The sequence below is a fragment of the Papio anubis genome, chromosome 11 (genome assembly GCF_008728515.1).
Source record: "Papio anubis isolate 15944 chromosome 11, Panubis1.0, whole genome shotgun sequence".
Lineage (NCBI taxonomy): Eukaryota > Metazoa > Chordata > Mammalia > Primates > Cercopithecidae > Papio > Papio anubis.
In genome coordinates, this window is record NC_044986.1 from 93,178,454 (window position 1) to 93,200,815 (window position 22,362).

General features: G+C 40.8%; 1 protein-coding gene across 6 annotated transcripts in view; it reads left to right on the forward strand.

Annotated features, from left to right (window-relative positions):
- The window catches only part of NRP1 (neuropilin 1), a 149,916-nt gene that overhangs the window by 75,381 nt on the left and 52,173 nt on the right, over window positions 1–22,362 (forward strand). For all 6 annotated transcript variants that reach the window (XM_031652402.1, XM_031652401.1, XM_031652403.1 and 3 more), the window contains 2 exons: window positions 2,567–2,722; window positions 4,749–4,915. In XM_031652402.1, the coding sequence (XP_031508262.1) occupies window positions 2,567–2,722; window positions 4,749–4,915 (323 nt within the window). The remainder of the gene's footprint in view (window positions 1–2,566; window positions 2,723–4,748; window positions 4,916–22,362) is intronic.

Below are 22,362 nucleotides of genomic sequence, written 5' to 3' on the forward strand. Positions count from 1 at the left end.
AGCTTGTATTCCGGGGGAGGTCAGCGGCTGTGGCGATCAGAGAATGACCCCAAGGATTAGGGCTGTAAACGTTTGCCCACAAACTAAAGAAAAAACATCATGAAGCCACACTAATGGAATTTAAATGAGGGAAAAAGTAGTGAGGAAGTCTGAATGGACTCTAAGCCTTCTTTTTAATATTGCAGATCAGAAATGAGATTCTTTTTTAGGAAAGTAAAGACTTAAGTGTATGCTTCTAGCAAGGTATTTTCATGTGTATGTTATGGACAACTTCGTGCTCCAGAGATAAGAAAAAAAAAAGTGTTACATTACTACTAGGGCCACATCCAGAATGAAGAAAATCTATTAAATAGCAAAGAACCACTACCTGTAGAAGAATTAGAAGCCAGGATTAAAGCTGAAGAGAGACAAAAAACAGCAAGAGTTTCATCTTCTGAGATTCTTTCTTCTGCCAACAGAGAAGTCTAATATAACAAAATTTGCTCCCATAATGCAAAGCTATTGTCCGTGTCAGCGTGATGCCCTGTAGATAATCCGTATCAATCCTCCCCACTGGGTCATCCTCCTCATTTTCTTCATGATAAAGCAGTCTAAGCACACAAACTGTGTGGTGCCTGGAGGGAGAGTGAGGGGTTGCGATAGAGAGAAAACTCTGAATTCACTCAACTCCATTATTTTCAACACATTGAGAAATTAGCAGGTATTGTTCAAAGCAGCCCATTTTTGCGCTAACTCAAATAGGTGAACCATTTTTGGTTTACTTTAGTTATTTTATTTTGTTTGGGTTTTTTTTTTTTTTTTAAGAGAATTGGCCAAGAGCTGAAAACCTGTCAGCCGAGGATCTGTGCAATCCACAAAACAGGGGCTCGGATTTGCTGCCTACTAGGAACGCAGCTGGTACTCGGGGCTTCAGGGAGACCAGTTCTTGTGAGGTTCACTTTGGCAACCACATCTGAAGTCTCTCCTGGCCTTCATCCGCCGCGTCCTGCATCCATACTGTACACACTGGCCTTGAAACACCACGTCCCTGTTGAAGGCCCCTCCCTCCAGGGACATGTCCACCTAATGTGCTTCTTTAAACAAAGCAATCATTCTTAGTTGAAACGCACAGAACCATGGATTTCTTGGAGGGGAAAACAGTCCACACCATATTGTCCTTCTAAACCCAAACCATCTGGTATGTTTTTACCATATGTGCAATGAAAAAACCTAGAGGAAAAAAAGGACTTTTTTGTATGTGGCTTGTCGATGATCAGGACAGGGAAGTGGAAAGATTCGCCATCCAGAGGAGTTCTACACTCTTCCCAAGGCAACTTCCAGTTTACTCATTGCCAAGGTTTGCTTAAAGCACTTCAACAAAGGTGTGGCCAGTTTAAGTCAAACAGCAAATTGCTGTATTGATTTTTGTGTTTTTTTGAGACAGAGTCTCACTCCATCATCCAGACTGGAGTGCAGTGGTGTGATCCTGGCTCACTGCGACTTCCACCCCCTGGGTCTTGCCTCAGACTCCCCAGTAGCTGGAATTAACAGGCACTGCCCACCACACCTGGCTAATCTTTGTAGTTTTAGCATAAACGAAGTTTCACCATGTTGGCCAGGCTGGTCTCGAACTCCTGACCTCAAGTGATCCGCCCACCTCAGCTTCCCAAAGTGCTGGGATCACAGGAGTGAGCCACTGCACTCAGCCATCAAACAATTTGACTTTAACATAAATTAGTGGGTGTTCCCAATCATTCGCCTCCTCAAGTCCCCTTTATTTCCTGGTGTGCACAATCAAATGGATGCTTTTGGTGATTTCTTGGCCCCTGGAAACAAGTCACCTCTCAGTTAGGAGAGAAAAAACTAGAACAGAAGTCAGACAGATGCATTTTTATTTCATTTAGATTATAGGTTGCCATTATTTATAAATTATTGGTATATGTAGTCTCCAACTTTTTACATAGTTACAATGATTTGTCTTCACATAAAGCCCTGAGTAGGACATAATCCATTGTCCTTTGTCCAAGCTTGGGATGTTTATCATAATAAGAATCCAGGGCAAAAAGATAGCATGAGGAAGCCAATCACAGCTCAATTGTGGATCAGATCCCTGGGACTGATCGGACCACAGGGTTCCCTGGACATCAGCATCCCCAGAATCTCCCCTAGGGCAAGAGAGGTGAGGATAGGTAACTCAGAAACCTCAGTGACCACAGCTTAGCAGGAATCTGTTGGCGCTGGGCTGTGTATACAGTTTTGCCCTGCCAATGGGTACCAAGGTGCCACTTCAATAGCCTAAATCTCATTCTTTGCAATTGAAGCAAGCATTTTGATTCTGTTCCTGAAAACAGTTCTGCTCACTGGGGAATGCGGTGATGCCTGTTACTGCCCTTCTGAGTACACTTTAAAATCTTCTCCGCAAACCCAATCCAGTATGTTCACTGCAAACCAATTAACTTAGGGAAGCCTTGCTTCAGGTTAGAAAACACTTCTGGTTCTGCTGGGACCCATGTTTGTAAATGGTGATTCTTGCATCTGCTGCAGGAGAAAAGACATTCTGACATTGTCTGTATTCCTCCCGTTCCAGTTGGCCCTCACATTGGGCGTTACTGTGGACAGAAAACACCAGGTCGAATCCGATCCTCATCGGGCATTCTCTCCATGGTTTTTTACACCGACAGCGCAATAGCAAAAGAAGGTTTCTCAGCAAACTACAGTGTCTTGCAGAGCAGTGTCTCAGAAGGTCAGTGTTTATTCATTTTGCAAAGCCCTGTGGTAAATACTCAATGTTATTCCTGCTCACACACCTGCGGCCACAAGAAGCACTAAAGTAATGTGTTGTGAACGTGGGTGCCAGGTATCTGTTTTTCTCTTTTATTTGCTGTGCTTTCTTCATAAAATTGTGGGTGAGAAGCCTGCTTGGGAGCCTCTGAAATTATGGGAGAAAGTGGGAAATGGCAAAATAGTGCCTTGAAACAATGAAATGTGACTAGAGCATCTACCTGGCACCCTCCAATGCATACAAGGCTGAGCATCATAAGAGGACAGGCATCTTTCCCAGACAATAAGAACAAATCTGCAGTAGTTCACCGACAGAGCAGTCACAAAGTGTGGATAATGCAGTGGTTTGGTTGTGGAAGATGCTGGAGGAAGCCATTATGTTTTTTGTATTCTATTAAAATACTCAACTCAGCTAGCTCAACCCTTCCTCAAAGTTTTTGTGGTCTCTAGGTCTTTTAAAGGCCCAAGAAAAAATCTGAAAGAACAAACAATAAGGCCAGGACTTGTGGCTCATTCCTGTAATCTCAATGCTTTGGGAGGGCGAGGCAGGAGGATTGCTTGAGGCCAGGAGTTGGAGATCAGCTTTGGCAATATAATGCAAATTTGACTGTACTAAAAATTGAAAAGTTAGCTGGGCATGGTGGATCATGTCTGTAGTCCCAGCTACTTGGGAGACTGCGGGAAGATTGCTTGAGCCCCGAAGTTTAAGACTGCAGTGAGCTATAATCATGCCACTGCACTCCAGCCTGGTTGACAGAGACCCAGTCTCAAGAGCAACAACAAAAAAGAACAAAGAATAAATTGTTTGTGCAATTATCAGCTCTAGCTCCCAGGCTGTAAAGTAACATAGGGAGAGGACAAGGGGTGTTTGAAGAGGTATCCTACAGATATGCTCATATCTTCTACAGCAGATCTCACTGGAAAATAAAGAGGCCAGTGAAATTTCAAAACCTTATTTGTATTTTATTTATTGGATTAATTGATTTATGTATTTTTGTGCCTGTAAATAATTGTTATATTACAAATAACAAAGCTAAGCTTAAAAATATGAAACCATTGCAAGGAAACCTTGTATGCCCTAAAACCTTATCTGTTATTGATAGAAAATTCAGAAAATGGGGAATTTTGATTAGCTGAGATTTTCTGGATGGTTGAGGATCTTCCCTTTAATCTCTAAAGCTTTTTTCACTTGTGTACTTTGGATTAACATTTTCCTAAAACTGAATGCTCATTTTCCCAGTATCATCAAACTGAGGATGTTAGGCCTCAGAGAATATAGATTTTGACGTTTCATGGTCACTGTTGTGAGCATTTTGATTTTGTGCTCTAAAACTGTGGTGCTTTGGGGCCATGTGACAGTGCAGTTTACCCCCAATGCATAATTGCGTGTTTTAATAAGCTAATTATGTTAATAGTCATGATCAGGCCAGAGGCGGGGCATAAGAACAAAGGAAGTCAGGAAGAGGTGGTCTGGGTGCCAATAGTAGAATCTGAAAGACAGGAAGTTAGATCTACCATCCTTTGAGTATGAATTGTAACTAGACATAGAGTCTTTTTTCAGTTCTCTTTGATATTAAAAGAAATAATTTAATACAAAAATTTTATTTTAAATACAGCTTTTTGTGTGTACCCATATGACAGGTAGAGCCATAGATAGTTATAAACACATACACTCAACTGTGAACATAAATCAGAATTTTCATCATTTCCTGGTACATTTCAAACAGTCTTTTTGTCAACCTAAGTCCACTTGGCAAAATTATTAATCACTGTATGATCTTGATAAGCTTATTTTTAAATATTGCCATGAAAATCCAAGTATCAGTGCTACATTCCAGTAAGTCCCTTACTACCATCTTTTTAAAGAATTTTGAATGAATGAACTCTTTGGTTTGTCAAGTTAAAAAAGAAAAATGCATCTTTTTCTTTTTTAAATTTCATTAAATCCCCTACGTTTTGATGACTTTGGGCCCTGTTTTTCCCTCCAGATTTCAAATGTATGGAAGCTGTGGGCATGGAATCAGGAGAAATTCATTCTGACCAGATCACAGCTTCTTCCCAGTACAGCACCAACTGGTCTGCAGAGCGCTCCCGCCTGAACTATCCTGAGAATGGGTGGACTCCCGGAGAAGATTCCTACCGAGAGTGGATACAGGTATGCAGCGTAAGATCAAGCCTATCTAGGATTGAATAAGTTTTTGACTGTCTAGAGAGGTTGTTGAAAGAAAGTGGTACTGTGCCAAATGGCCTCCAATGAAAAGATAGGTTAATGGCCGTCAGGTATACATCACTGCAAAATGAGCGCATCACTACACGATCAGAGAAAAGCAGGCCCAGATGACATCCCGGAAAACCCATTTATCTTCTCAGATACTCACATACTACTCTTCCGAGAATGTGAGTACAGGTGTCTCACTTTGATAACAGCTCCAAGATCTGATTTTTCCCAACTACACACTGTCTGTTAATGGGCTTCCTATTTTGACATGTTTTTATTTCCTGGATGAAATATATGAATCCTGTTTATAGACGTGTATGAAATAATTGTTTCCAAGTATAGATTTCTGTTTGTTCAGGGTAGGAGAAGGGAAGGAAAGGTTGGAGTGTGTTTTTCCACGTAGGTCTATATAGCACACATCCAAGAAGGGGTTCGGTTGAAGGCACTCTCCGTTGATGAGATATCTATGTTTAGGCGTGAAATGTACATACCTGTGTCCTCATTAGTGATGCTGCCTCTACTTTCCTCGCTTTGTTCTGACACTTCCCGCCGTCACTTACACATCCCCACAGATACCTTGTCTGCCCCACATCCCCACCACTGACCCCTTTTTCCAGCCATCTACCCCCTCTCATCCCTGGCACCACTCCTAATGCCCACTTGCCCAACCTTGATATCTGGGTATTCCCACCCAAAGGCCTGATGCTGACAGTCCTGAGTTTTTCACTCACTGTTAAATGAAACATCCATAGCTGGATCTGTGGGTTAAACTGTGGGCAAATTATACAAAAGATTATTTGCTGAAGGATCCAGGCTTCCTTTTCAGGAGAATAGTCGGAGCCTGTCTTACGTTTATTGCTAGATATAAAATGACTAATTCCCAGAGAGAGTTTCCAAGCAAGGGAAAAAAAAAAAAAAAAAAAAAAAACCACACAAGATGATTAATCCTCTACTTTCCACATCTATTGCTGCTTCAGTCTTTTAAGCACAAATACCAGATTTTGTTTTACTTTGGAAAGGTCAATATTAGTTTAACATACACTTAAAGTGAAATGGCCTATTACAGGAGACTGAACTCACGCTAACCTCCAACACTGAGAAACATGTCGAGGGTGAGAAAAGATGAGACGTCTACCTTGGGATTGCTGAATCCATCTCTAGATTAAGTCAGAAACGAAATGAATTTGCCTGTGTCAAAATAGCTCTTGGTAACTTGTTTTCCCACATCCCCAAACCAACAAGCAGTTCAGTATGATTGACAGATGTGCCTCTCCGGGGAAGCTTACATTTTGCAGCACTAAGCATGTTTGTATGATAATGAAACAGGAAAGGTCTCCTTGTCTCCCTCACAAGACGTGCGATAGGGGTGTGGCTCGCTTCTTCAGTGCTCCTCTGCTGAAACCTCTAGGGGAGCATACAGATGGGCAGGCTGTGGGGCTTCGACCCCACGGCAGTGTCTAAGGCTGAATGTTTACAAGCCGCAGCCCCAGTGGGCGCGTGTTACAGGTGCTCTTCTGGTTTGCCGTCTATAGGCGGCTTGTGTTCACCAGCTCAATTAGACCCCCTTCCTTATCACAAAGACAGAGGGATTTCTGTATCCCAGGGTTTCTTGCCTTGGTGTACAGGAAGATTCGGATCACACGTGATCTTGGATAATGAGTGCAAGGTTTTATTGTTGAGGGGGCCGGAAGGGAGATGGTTTTCTCCTGGACTCTTCTCCAACAGCTCCGCGCAAACTCCACCGTCGTTCCGCCGGTGCCTGTTGGTGTGCTCTTCCACGGGTGGGCTCTCGACCACCAGCCACTTGTGCCTTCTTCCCCCATTGTGTTCCTCACGATGTCCAGCCGCTTGTGTATCTGCCCGCTAGGGTCTCGGGTTATTAAAGGCCCAGGATGGGGGCGTGGTGGGCCCAGGTGGTCTTGGAAAATGCAGCATTTGGGAGGGAAAGTGGGAGTACCTGTCCTCACTTTGGTCCGTGGGGGTGGAGCGCTAGCCAAGGACTCTCCTTTCTCTACCCTGCACTTCCCTTCCCCCTTCCCTATCATTTAAAGGGACCATGCTCCTCCCTTCCCAGCACTCCTGTATCAGTAACATAGTCCCATTCTTGGGAAGCTCTCATTAAGGTAGAAATGGTGGTCTTCCAGGAGCTCTGAAACTGCAACTGTAGCAATTCTTCTGTGAAAGGCAATTCTCTTGTCAGTGAAAACACTGAGACTACATGGCCTCTCACAAAGCATTTGTCAACAGAAGAGATTTACATCATTCTTTGGAGTTAGACACAATCTGAGATTGCCCCAGAAGAAAAAAAAATCTCAAATCATCCATCTCTTTTTGCCAAGGAGAAAACATGATCAGGAGAAGCAAGGTACCTCAAACTCCCAAAACTAGAGGGTTTTCTTCTTGCTCATGCCATGTTCTATGGCTGGGCCAGCTGGGGTCTGCTCCATATCTTCTCACACCAGGACCCAGACCTGGGGAACAGCGTCCTCTGAAATGTTGCCTGCCCCAAGGCAGAGTGTATTAGTCTGTTCTCACACCACTATAAAGAACTACCCAAGACTGGGTTAATTTATAAAGGAAAGAGGTTTAATTAATTCAGTTCTGCATGGCTGGGGAGGTAACTTAGAATCATGGCAGAAGGGAAGCAGGAAACTTAAAATCATGGCAGAAGGGGAAGCAGGCATGTTTTACATGGTGGCAGGTGAGAGAGGCAAGGGAAGGAGGAACTTCCAAACACTTATAAAACCATCAGATCTTGTGAGAACTCACTCACTATCATGAGAAGAGCATGGGGAAAACCACCCCCATGATCAAATCACCTCCCACCAGGTCCCTGCCTCAATGCCGGGGATTACAAATCAAGATGAGATTTGGGTGGGGACACAAAGCCTGACCATATCACAGAGGGAGAAAGATCACAGCTCATCGTGATGGTTCTCAGGTCTCCCTGCTGGATCACTTCCACCCACCTTCACTGCCAAAGCACATCACAGAGCCACACTTAACTTCTGAGGGGCAACAGGAAGCCATGGCCCCATCTGGCTAGAGGGAGGAGAGCTTAAATGACAATTGTCCTACTCATAGGACATTGATCCTTTATCGAGTGCACAGAATGTGGCCAGATCTATGCTAAGTACTTGACATATTTTTTATCTGATCCTCACTGCAATCCTGGGAAGGAGGTATAATCATCCCCATTGTAAAAACGAGGATGCTGAAGTTCAGAGAAATGGGTAAACACTCAAGGTCACAGTTAGTGACCTAGTGACCTAGTGATGGGCTTGGAAACAAGATCTATCGGACTCTAACACCCACTTGTTTATATTACAGTATGCAGGATTTTTACCATTTATTCCCATTCATATACTTTCAAGTGTATTTTATGACATGTCCATCACCTCCCTGCCGAATCACGTTGAGATGGGTTGGGTGCTTCCTGTTTCTAAGCCTAGCATGCAGGGACTTTGCTGCTCCATCTCTCTGAAAGGTGAAAGTCACAAAAGCTTAGCTTCAGGTTCACCTTGAGGTAAAATTACCGTTTTTCCCCTTCCGAGCTCAGCAGGCTCATTTACATGCTCGTTGTGTCTGTGTACAGGGTGGGTGCTGTTATCATCCACCGATCACCTAATTATGAATAATTTCATGTGTTTCCAGCTTTTCTGAAACTCCTTGGAAGTGGTTGGCTTGTTGTTTTCATTAGATAGATGTTTTGTAAATTAACCAACAAGTACAGCATAATTTAGACTGAGGGCAAGAGGCACATACCTCTAATCACAAGAACCTTAGCACACATACATTTATATTTATATGCACATAAATATGCAGATAACGTTTGTTTTCTTTTTCAGATTTTTCACATTTTGCGTGAAATATGCCCCCACAAAACAAGTTGCTGTAGCAACAACAAGTATACAAATACTTTCATGTGTTAAATTAATAAGGCAATATTGGAAGCTGACTTTCCATCAAGACAGGAACAAGCTTTGGTTCCCATTGTTTTCCCTAGGAAATTACTGAGTGGCATTAAGAAAAAAAAACAATGCATCATTAACTGTCGATATGAACGTCCACATTGGAGCTTCCTGTGAGATCTGTTGTCTGCCAGAAAGCTTAAAAACAAGTCAAGGAGCCTGTTAGTGAGAAGGAGCGTGAAGGAAGTCCCAGTGTGAAGGTTTGCACACAGTCACATCCTGCTGAAAAAACCACTTCATATCCTGAGCTGCTAAAATTCCCTCATTGTCAATGGCAGAGTTAATCACACTATGAAATTTGCCTGCCTTGCCTTTTTTTCCAGATTATTCCATTCTGTATTCTGTGTCCCAGAGCTGCTGATCTTATTATTAATTTCACCTTTTTCCTTCCTTTGTTTCTGGTTAATCATTCCAGGATGCAAAATACAGACTGTGTATCAGTGGTGCGATCAAAAGTCTTCCTTTTCAAGCACATCATTAGAACCCAGGCCATTACGCTCATTGAAACTGAGTTTCTTTTCCCATAAAATAAAGATAATGTAGCCTTCACTCCATTCAGGCTCTCTCAGTCTATGATCTATGAGTCTCAGAGAAATGCAGTTTCAGTTTTTCCTTTTCATTTCTGCAAACTAAGTACACAGTGTACTGCGTCTTCTGGGGAGACGTTCTCAAAGATCCTGAACGTAGCCATTGACACGCAAAGCAGAATTTAATTCGTTAATTATTTCAATGTTTTATTAATGATAGTGTTCACCACGCTGTAAACAGATTTATCCTTCCAGCTTTAATTAAAGCTCTTGGGAGTGCTTTCCTCAAAACAACTGTGACTTTTCTCTGATTAAAATGCCAGGAGACCAAAAAAAAAAAAACAAGAGACGTAATACTTGGGTGGGATATGAACTTTGTTGTTTGAAAAAACAAAAATAGCACCAGGATTACCACACCCACTAGTGACTTTAGAAATTAAATTACTTGACAAATCAACTTGAGCTGAAACTACTCTTCTCCAAATTTAGGGGCTTTTTCTCTTGTGGAAAAAAATTGTGGTACTAGAGTATGTATGCCTTCACTTATTCCGGAGGAGCAGAGAGCGGTTGACTTCTAAACCACATCCTGTTTGGGTTGGTAAATCAGCCCTCTTATGGATTAATCAGACAGAAGGAAACCTCCAGGAAGACAGTCTGTAGGTGTAAGACCACATCAACAAACCCTTGAGGCAAGAGCCTCTTCTTTCTCCACTCCGTTTTCTAGTGCAGATGTTAATTCTGAGGTATGAGAAGAAGGAAATTTCCAGAAAAGAAGGACTGGAGCCAACCTGCTGAAGAAGCTTATTTTCGTGTTTCCCTTTTGCCTTATATGTATTTCTCAAATAATATTAAAGTCTTCCCCATTTTCTCTCTGAAGGAACTTTGGAAGCAGATACCATTAATGAAAGCCCTTAGTATGGTAGGGAGATGGGCTGAATGGAATTGAAACACACACAGTCATGTTTAGTCATTTGAGACAACAGTGTCAAAAGAAAGTAAATGCCCTTCCTCTAAGTTCAACATGAGAAACTGGTCCAATCTAAGTAGCCTTTAAGTTTGCTTTAAAGATTTTAAAATTAATTGTGACACATATTCTAACAACAAAATCTTATGTTTCCATAGCACTCTTCCCTTACAAAAGCACTTTTGTTTTGAGACAGAGTCTCGCTGTGCTGCCCAGGCTGGAGTGCAGTGGCGCAATCTTGACTTGCTGCAACCTCCGCCTCCTGGGTTCAAGCAATTCTCCTGCCTCAGCCTCCCGAGTAGCTGGGATACAGGCATGCACCACCACACCATGCTGATTTTTGTATTTTTAGTAGAGACGGGGTTTCATCCCATGTTGGCCAGGCTGATCTTGAACTCCTGGCCTCGAGTGATCTACCTGCCTCGACCTCCCAAAGTGCTGGGATTACAGACATGAGCCACTGCGCCTGGCCAAAAGCACTTTTTATATACGTCCTATTTTAATCTTACTAAGTGAGGTCAGTTGACCAGAGATTTTTACCCCCATCTTCACATGAGAAAACTGAGGCCCAGTGGGGTTAAATAGTTCACCAAAGTCCTGACTCCGGAGAAAGACATAACTTGTGAGAAATCTCGGTCTTACACAATGGACATGGATATCCTTCCTCAGACTCAGGAAGCAAGACAGCAGGCACAGAAGAAGTCAGACCGTGGCCAGCACGTGCATTGCCACTTGCCTCTGGATCTGACACCCAGTCAGGGTGCAGCCGAGGCTTGCAAAGCTCTTTGGCCACTCTGATTATGTTTTTCACTGAGTGCTCTTGCGATTGAGGTACACTGGAGAGATACTCTCATGCCAGCTATTCGGAGATACATAACTAATCCTGGCATCAGGCCTGATGCGCCACAGACCAGACTGTCAGACACAATCAGGTTTGCCACCCTCAGCCCTGGGGTCCTTCCTTCAGTCCTCCGAGGTTTCCCGTCCATACACTTCACCAACATTCCATCCAGAGCAGTGAGTTGTTGCTTCTGGCAACTTCCAAAGTGGCTCTGTCATGATTCAAAACTTGAATTGCCTGTTACAACTTGCTGAGAATGGGCATGAAAAATAACACAATGGCATAGACGTGATTTCAGGAGCTGAGAAGGGCCTGCCTGGACTTCCTTTAAGACCAAATAGAGTGAAGTAACTTATGAGCCCTTGGAAATATTTCCTCTGAAAAATGGTAGTATGATATATTTTTATCACATTTCAGGTGGGATGAGTGAGTGCTGACATATTCAATTTGAAGAATCTGTTACTTGAAACCCTTGTTTTATCTTTAAAATCTCCTCACATTGAAAGTAGAAACTGAAGTAATTTACCTTAAAGCTTTAGAATGTCATTTGTTTTAACACGTTTCATATACAATTTTCTTTTCTGCTAAACTTTGTGGACAAATTTTTTATTCTCTGGTATTAATGGGTTGAGTGTGGAACAGGTATCACCTTGATTTTTTCACAAAATTGCTGGTTTCTCACAGGTTTTGTTCGTAGTGTTGTATTCAAAATTGGTTCCACCTGCTAAATTGACTGATCCAGAGCGTAGATAGGGCCAGGTTATCCTGATTGTCAACACTCTGTGCCTATAAACCAGATACTTTAGGGGGTGTATTAACTCATTCAGATCGTTAGTAAATTGTCAAAATTACATTAAAATGATACTTTATAAATCTGTGAGTAGCGAACTGACAGAAATAGCTCACTGGGTTACCCAAATGTGGAATGATGGTTGTAAAATACAGTGTTGGCAAAACTAGGTAAAATACAGCTGTTCAAATGAATGTGGATTCCCCAGGTGTGCTGTGCTGTGTGTGCGTGTGTGTATGTGTGTGTTTATTGCAACTAATACTAACATGCTGTTTCAACCTAAACATTTATCTGGAAGGAAGACAATTTGTTTTAAAAACAAAATTCCCCAAGGTGAGCTTTTGGTGCTTACCCTGATTCTGCATTGACTTCTACTTCCTCCATAAAATAAATGCTTTACATACTAACCATTAATGAAGCAGAGGTCTGTTACCTATGACTGAGTTTCCACCCAGAAGTCTGTTCCAAAATCTACAGTGTCCTGAGGAACTTTTCCTAATGTCGGCCTGGGACCATGGCTTTTTACATCACAGGAAGTCATTTGAAGGGAATATGTAGGTAGAGATGGATTAAATTCTAAGTGGTTTTGTTTGTTTGTTTTTTTGTTTGTTTGTTTTTTAAGGAGGGTATGATTTGGGGAAAACAGATGCACACATGAGAGATGATTATTTGCAGATTTTTAACCAATTGTTTTGTTTCGTAGAAATTACCAAAAAAAAAAAAAAAAAAGAAATTACCAAGATGATTTTAACCATTTTGGTCAAGTTGACTAATTAATTCAGCTTAAAAAATCAGTCCAATGATTATACTAATTTCTTGTCAACACACCTTAAAGAAAATGTATGATATTTGAAAAAGCCTCTTAGATTTTGATGATGAAGCATCACCGAAAAGACAATTCTTCAAGAACCACCACTGTTCAGGTAGAATTACTCTTACAAATAAATTACCTGTGTAGCAATAACTTTCCATTGTACTTACAGTTTTTGGTTTCTTATTGTTTGATGCAGCATCTATTTGAAACAAACACTCATAGTTATAGTCTAGAGAAGAATTTTTTTTTCTTTCAGGGATATCTCAACTTTAAGACTAAAAGGGATACAGGCATCCTTTTGTCTAAATCCCTTATTTTGCATAGGTTCAGAGGTTAAGTGATTTGAAAGACCACAGAGGAAGTTAATGACAGAACCTGGACTAGAATCTTAGCATCCCTGCTCCTACTCCATTGTAACAAGATGAAAATGGATTTCAGTCTCTTTTGAGGCTGGTGTCGTGAAGACCAACTAAGCGTGTTTAAACGTGAGCCTACCCCTACTTATTTGCTGACTGGCAAATGGTGCCTATGAAATTGAACAGTCACTGCAGAAGCTTTAACTTACGTGGTTGGACTACATCTAGAGCAGGGTTTCTTGGTCTGAGCAATACTGACATTTTGATTTGCATAATCTTTTTCTTTTGGAGGGATTGACCTGTGCAAGATAGGATGTTGAACAGTGTCCCAGGCCTCTGCTCACTAGAAGCACATAGCATACATACACACGCAAGTCATAAAACCCAAAAACTGTCTCCAGACATTGCTAGATATCCTATTGAGGGAACAATCACCCCCGCTCGAAAACCACTGGCATAGTAGATCCTAAAATTCTAATCAAGTCATTTTTTTCATATAGTCATCCTTTTGAAAGAAAAAGTTCATTGCTGTTTGGCTGGCTTTTATCACTTCTAGACTGCTTGTAGATATTATTTGAACAGAACCGTAGCTCTTTTGTTTTCCAAAAATACAGATGTGTTTGTTGACCTTATGCAGGAAAATAGCTTCATAAACCTTCCTGCTTATTTATCTTAGGCTTCCCTATTTTTAGCTTTTAAACGTGAACTGTTTTTAGCTAAATAAATACAGATGTTATTTTAGAAGGCTGTACCATTGGGTCTCAAAATGCACTAATAAGGACAGGATTAAGAAAAGGAAGCATGGGATAAAATTGCAAATTACCATTGACAAGATTCAGGCAAAATAAGACTGAAATTAGCTCTTTGACACATGAACATTGGATGTCACCGACCTTTGTCTACCTAGTTTTGTTTTTATGTGGTATGTAAATCAGACAGTTCTTGGGTTTTTTTTTTTTTTTTTAACTTCAAATATAATCAAAAGGAAAGAATCGTGGTTGAAAAGGCTGTCTATTGGTTAATAACTTATCTTTTCATGGGAACGATAATATTAACTTTCCACTTCTGTAACCTAAATAGCAACACATTAAAAGCTATCAATTACCAACCAGTTTCATATCTGTGGACCAATAAGGAGGTAAGGTTGATGGTTTCACATCTGTTTTGGGTGAAAGGCTGTTCCTGTCTGTGGTATTTAAAATTTAAAGAACTTCTGTTATTATACAATTGGGAATCCTCAGGGAGTAAAATGTTAATGAAATCCATAACATGCACAGATTTTATGATAGCAGTTTTAAGAAATTCCTTTGGTGGGGTTTGTTGATTTCTGTCCCAGCGGTAATAATTGCACCTTTTACAGAGTGCATTAATGTTCACATTTAGGAGCAATGGCTACATTTATGTCGCGTGTAAGGTAACACACCAACTCCTAAGCTTTAAATAACTTTCATATAGTAATTTGAAAGCACCAGAGCAAAAAAAAAATGTGTGTTCTTCAGAATTAGCAAAACCCATACATTAAAACTTTTCTAGCACATCCATAGCCACCGTCTCCAAAGGTGAGAGAGGGCTGAACCCTGGAAATTCCAAATCCCTGGTGTAGATGAGGATTTTATACCCTTGTGTAGTTCTCATTTAATGCACCATTTGAAAGCACCACATCAAAATGGCAATTTTGATCCACGTCAGAATAGCAATTTTGGATGCTGATCTGAAACAAAGACAGACACAAGCATGCATGCACACACACACACACACACACACAAACCTCCACCCTCCTTCTCCATCTCCTTCTCCTTCCCTCCCTCCCTCCCTTAGCCATCTAATCTCATTCAATTCAAGATTCAAATAAAGGGAGGAAAGTAGATTAAATTTAAAAGTGTTTTATAAATCCCAATAGTAATAAAATGCATTATGCTTTTATATTTCCAACTACTGAACAGAGTGTTTGAGACTAATTGCACATGTTAGGATTGAGGATGATCACATATGCACTTGTGCATGTGACTTGGGCATTTTTTTCCCAGCTCTGTTTACCCCAAGGGGTTAAAATGCATTGATGGCATTATTCTAATTGCCTTCCTTCAGGAGAATGAGATGTCTCAATTCTACCAAAGTTTTATTCTTCCTACAATTCCAATGCTTTAAACTTCTAACTACATATTTTGGATCTAGAAAAATAAACAAATAAGCTCCTTTATTCTTTTAGCAAGCCCGAGAATGCTATAGATGAAATTCTCCAGGGGATGGGTGATTGGACCAGACAGATGCTTGGGTTGTTTCAAGCATTTAAAATTCTGTGATTCTATTAAAAATAAGTTTACTCAATCAGCTAGTACCCTGAGCTTGTCTAAGATGAAATAGAAGTATATGGAGTATAGCTGGAATTTGTCTCAAACACTATTGATAATTATGTGAGGTAGCACATAGCAAATTTTTTTAATTAACAAGATTTTTTTTTTCTTAGATCAAATAATTGTTCAGGTTGGCTTCCTCGTGAAGCTCCTCTGGGGATTTCACATAGAAACCTCACTTGTGGGGCCTTTTTTCCTTGGTGCTTTTGTGCTATCTTGTAAGAAAGGGCAGCCCACTGGGGAAGAGAAGATGAAGCCCAGACAGTTCATCTTTCATGTCCCTCCAGTCTTTGAAGGAAATATCTGTAAGGCATGGGCTTACCCACCATTACAGACTGTTCACACCTTAAAGTCCTGCCAAAATCTGCTATTTTTTCCTTCCTTAAGAAGACAAATACCATGTTCCATTCTGAGTAGTTTGTAGACCATAATACTAACCCAGAAAGAAGAAAAGAAAAGGCAGAGCCAGGGATCCAGCTGTCTGAAGAAACTCATTATAGTTGTCTTATCCGTCTAGCCTTGGTGTGTTTACCTAGGGCTAAAGCTGATGCAGTAGATCCCATCTCAGGATAAAAGACCGAGACCCAGGTAGACCCAAAGGCTAATGGCTACAGGTGCAAGAAATTTCACAGAGCCTTAAGTTTGAGGATCTGGAAATGAAATACCACATTTCCAGTGGGAAATAGTCATGATAATGAAAAGAAGTTAGAAAATCATGTGAAATGTGAAATACTAAAGAAACATTTTTTGATATTTCTGGAGGTACACAGAGTTTAGGGGGAGAAGAGAAAATAATTTTCTGAAGTTTTCCACCTTAAAAAATGAGGGCGTAACATGCAGAATTTTACTAGCCTAGTTATTTAACATACCTTTACAAATCAAAACTAATCATTGCCAGCACATACATTATATTACTTCTTTAGTTTTAATGTAGTTTCTAAATATTGTATATATTTATAAGGATGCTGTTATGTATTTGGAAAGCTCCAATATAAAGATGCAAGAATTCATTTATTTAACAGTCATTTCCACATTAAAAAAAATCAGATATTACTTTTGTTCATTTAACATGCTATTTCCTCTAAAATCAACCACTTATAAATAGATGAATTCATTTACTGAGCATCTTACTGACCTTCATCTGGACAGTCCCGTGTCTTCTGGGGAGAAGTAAAAGGAGGCAGGAAAAGGTGATTTGGGTTTCAACCTCTCTATGCTGAAATTCAGCTCCGACTATCAACTTCTATAATACAGTATTCCAGTTTCCTTAGTGGAAGAATGTTGCTGTTCTTCCAGAAGGGTTTAATACAAACATCTATTTATCTACTTATCTTTCTTTAAAGTGTAAAATTTAAAGTGTAAAAATCTCATATAAAATTCATCCAAATTAAAATATTTTTATTAAAAATAATTCAAACAGATTAAGAATCAGTTCATTTCTTTTTCAATACTGGCAATGTATTAAAATCATTCAAAGTGATATGTTTTAATCCCTAACTTGGCGTCTAAAACTATAATGGCAATGTGAGAGGATTTCTATTGCTCTGAACACCTGGAAGATTGTATGAAAGGAATGTCTTTTTTTTTTTCTTTAACCCTTCCAAACATGTGCCTTAGCCCCATTTTTTCTGTCAAAGATTTCCCTAATGCACCCCACACACACCACCACACACATACAACAGTACAGCCATGTCCACCAAAAAAGCGTTTCACCTCTTGTCACCTCCAAGTATGTGGTTGAAATAGAGGTATCCAACCGTGTGTTAAGAACGGTTCCAGTGGATAGATGTGAGCCACAGCTTCCATTACGTTAAGGACTTCAGGCAGTGCTAGGAGAGGATTAACATGATGTAGTCAGTGTGACATCTGTGTTTGTCCTCCTATGGTTTGAAAGTTGTTGCACAGATGCATTTTTTCCATTGTGTGACCCAGGCTGAAATGCATGAAATTAGTATTGATAGATTATTTTTTCTGGAATATGGATAGGATTTGAGTTCTGTCAACTGACAGTATTTGAATGGCAAAAGGAGTACATGTCTTCAGAGCACAGAATAATGGTATGCCTTGCCCCTTTCTCCCAGGAGGAGCACAGAAACCACAGACAACTGGGTAACATTTTTTCCTTCTTCATTTTCATTTTCTACCTCCATGCATGGCATTTGTATTTTGACTGCCTTTCTCCTGCCCTAGGCTGGCCTTTGCTCAGTTCCAAACATCTGCTGTGAATTCTAATTACACATGATTTTCTTGGAGAGTCGTTCTTTGAAAATTCATTTTTGCAAAGCTTTCCCCATCCCCTTAATGTGAGCTTCAAAAACAAATCAGCATATACAGTTCCTGGCTGAATGGTAAGCTTCCAACAGGGAAATGCAGTTGACCAAATATTAAATTGAGAAGTTCATTTCATCTGTTCTCAGGAATGATTGGCATTCCTTCAGAGACTAACTGTTTACCCACAATTTCTGACAACCAGCTGTACCTAGGCAGCCTGTTCTTTCTCTTCGTTCTTGTCTCCAGGGTAGCATTCGTTATAACCTTAGGCTGGCGGCCGACTTTAATCTCAGTAATCCCATCAGCTCCTTGCAGGGTTTTTAATGCCAAGGAGAGTTTCTTTGGACACCTGCACTTCCAAGTTCTCCATCAGCACAGGAAACTCTCATTACCAGGAGAGGCCCACCTAGATCACCGGGAAATACATGGAAAATTGCTGTAAAAAGATGCTGTCAAACTTTACAGGCCAAAAGACTGATTTAGACCATCACCCTCATCTGCAAGTCTTTCGTTTCCAGAAATTCATCCTTGTGTTTGTTTTTGAAACCAAGCTTAAAGGGGAAGGTAGAAAAATTAAAGGCGTGATTAACTGCAAAACCAATAATCAACAAGGCATTTGTTTGTGCTGGAATAGACAGATGCTGTTTGAGTAAAAGTGTGTGTTTATCTTGAGTCACTTAGAAATCACCCCAATAGTGCAGATAAAACTTTATGGGTAGCACAGTATAACCGCTTTAAAAATCAAAACACACCGTACCTGTACATACTATTTAATACTTTCCTGGTATTTTAGGTTTGAAAATTTCTTTAAACTGCTGAAAGCCTGGAGAGGGGTGTGTGTGTGTGTGTGTGTGTGTGTGTGTGTGTGTGTGTGTGAATAACTGCACCTTGGAAACGTGTCAGACATCCTTGCCTCATCGCACAGCCACCTCCAAGACTTCTTCCATGAGGCTTTTTTTTTTCTTGTGAGGCTGCTTCTCAAAGACCATGAGACAAAGAAACACAAAGATTGCAAAAGGTCTGAAGTCTATATTCATTTCCTAGCCACAGAAAGCTATAATTCCAACAACTTATAAAAGATCGTATGTTAATTTGGTAAAACCATGGTGATGCGGTCACTCTAGTGATGCAGTCAATTTCTGATGTTGTTATATTTTCAAAAATACAGGAAGGGTATGGGAGAAGTCTGAGATACCAGGTAGATAAACATCTGATACATAAACATCCTGCGGACGTCATGCTTGCAAATAACCTTAACTCTAAAATAAGAAGGTTGAGAAGAGGTTTGAGTGAGGTACTTGAGAGCATAATAGATATAGTGAAAATTGTGTTTAATCCCTGATGCCTTTGGGGTTAACTCCTGGAAGAGAAGCACTATTGAGTTAGGGAGAGGTCATTTGAGAAATAAATAAAAAGGAATACTTCACATGGTGTGGACCTAGCCAGTGAAACTCACCAGTCAGCAGACTCTAGTTTTAAGTGGACTCTTCAAAGGACTAGAAAGTTTATGATTCATTATAATATTTGCAGTTAGAAATGCTAAGATAAGAGTAGCCACATTCCTAGTTTAAGGGTACAAGTCAGGTGCTCAAACACCTTAACATTGACTTTAATGACAGGCAGTTTGGAGGAAAGGAGTTTCAGATCTTGCTGGCAATGCCAGACTTACATAACATCGAATTTAAATTCAACAAACATTTATTGACATCTGTTAAGAATTAGGCACTATATGTGAAAATAGGTGAATTTGAAGTGAAGAAGACACCTTTTTTCTTTTCTTTTTTTCTTTTTTTTTTTGAGACAGGGTCTTCCTCTGTTGCCCAGGCTGGAGTGCAGTGGCACGATTGCAGCTCACTGCAGCATCGACCTCCTGGGCTCAAGTGATCCTCTCCTCAGCCTCCCAAGTAGCTGGGCTACAGGAGCATGCCACCACACCTGGCTAATTTTCTTATATTCTGTAGAGACAGGGTCTCGCCATGTTGCCCAGGCTGGTCTTGAACTCCTGAGCTCAAGTGATCCACCTGCCTCAGCCTCCCAAAGTGTTGGGATTATAGGCATGAGCCACCGTGCCTGGCCTAAAGTGAAAGAGACTCTCTCTCTCCTTCAAAGGAATTATAATCTAGGTACTACCGGCAAAACTAGGCACACCCACCCACACACAAACACATGTAGGCACCCACTCCAGTTACCCAAAAGACTAGGTAAAAAAAATTAGGTCACATTCTTACGGTTAATATGTGTATATATGCATCATCGTGATCTTCATAATAGCCATGCAGAATGACTAAATGAGGTAAGCATTGGCATTTCTGTTCGAGAGAAGAGGAAACTAAGACTTGAATGGACTAAGTAACTTGCTTATCATTATCCAGGTCACTCCTGCAGGTCAAAGCTATAAAACTACTTCTGGGATCTGTGCTGTTTTCCACCATATGCTGCCTGCATCACCCCAGTTTTCTCTCTGTTGTACCAGAACGCATTGATTCATTTTAATGCAGTCTGTTCACTCTGCATTGTGATTTACTGTTTACTTGACTTTTTCCTTCACTATCTAGAGGGCAGGAATCTTATCACCTTCACTCCCTTTCACCCAAGCACCTAGCACTTATTTGTGTTGTGAATGAATAATCGCCACCCATCAAGTTCTCTCCACATTGGGCTGGATATTAGAAACACAACTGCCCATCATTAGAAGATCATGCTCTGAGCTCATGAACTTCTCCTTAAATGTTTGAGGCGAGAACAGTGTGATTTCAACAGAAGCGTGAATCTCTAAAGAAAGCATCCGCAGTTTCTGTGCCATTTCATTGACAGGTTTTATTTTAAATGTAGACATCCTCAGAGGGTAGGAGCTGCAGTGTGTGCTGCTAGACTCAAGAGAGAAGTCTTGCTGACTCATACAGATTGAGGTTTTGTCTCATTCCCAGGAATGCTTGGACTCCCAGAGGCAGTGAAACCACACATTTTAGCAGAATTACCTCAGCAGTGTAGTGCATGATCATGAACTTCAAGTTTACCTACAAAGAAGATTTCATTGCCCTTCTGTCACTAGCCAAACACTTCATAGCCTAGACTCCTGGACTACATAAAGGCCAGTGCAAAATGTGTGTGTGCACGTGTGCGTGCACGTGCGCATTTGTGTGTGTGTGTGTGTGTGCAGTGGGGGAGGACACTTATCTTTGCTCTCCAAAGGAATTTTGCCATGAAATACTAGATAGAAGGAAAATATTCATTGGGCCAGGCATGGTGGCTCACGCCTGTAGTCCCAGCACTTTGGGAGGCCAAAGTGGGCAGATCACTTGAGGCCTGGAGACCTACCTAGTCAACAGGACACAACCCCATCTCCATTAAAAATACAAAAATTAGCTGGGCATGGTGGCACACCCCTGTAGTCCCAGCAACTATAATCATTTGAACCTAGGAGGTGGAGGTTGCAGTGAGCTGAGATCCACCACTGCATTCCAGCCTGGGCGACACAGCCAGACTCCATCTCAAAAAAAAGAAGGAAAATATTCATAGCAAGTATTTTCAAATGTAGGCAATTTGGTGGGATTTTTTTATTTTTTTATTTTTTATTTTTTATTTTTGTCTTTCTTCTGCCATTAGTTCATCAACTCTGGCCACTTCTGCTTCCCCCCACAAAAGTCCAACCTCCAATCCTATGAGGTCCACTTTGAATGGTTCGAACGACCTGTTTTCCATCACGCCCTTTCTAGCCCCTTCCACAAGTAATTTTCCCTTCTTCTGAATCCTATAATGCCCCACTTATCACTAGGCTGACACTTTTTACTCTCAGTCTCATAACATCATTACTGCCATATAGGCTTGTGTGCTTCCAGATCCTGGCATACAGTAAATGTGTGTTGGATTTAATGGACTAAATGCTTTTATCAGGATACTTGGCATCCTTCAGTTTACTGTAATTTCACACTTTTAGTTTGAGTGGCTATGATGTGTGAAGCTCCATGATTGGGCTTTGGGATGCAGCTGTGTGAGCAGACACTCTGAGCTCCATAGTTTATCAGTTGCTAGACTCCGAGCAGAGGTAATAATTGCTCAGAAAGACCAGGAGTGTGAAAAAAGAAAAAAAAAAAAGGTCTTAATTGCGTTATGTCTCAGCTTCATTATCTATAAAACCTGTTTGAGGGACAGTTGAGAAAATGTAAGATGAGGGACAGGAAGTTAGCACTTAGTACAATACCTGACACATCATGGTTGCCCCAGAGAAGTTTTTAATAGTAACAAAAACAATAATCATCAGCAATCCTTTATCAACATAATACAGTCCTACTGAATTATGTGCAGAGATCACCGATTCTGCTACCAAGTCTCAAAGTGGCTGTAATCCAAACCAGCCATTAACTCATTCTTCTGTTACTGTTACCCTCTTTGTTTTAGGGCTGACAAATATTAGGAGCGAGAGACCTGTATACACACTCTACTTAATCTTACAGGGTATCTAGAGCTGTATCCTTGCAGTCAACGAGATCAGCAGC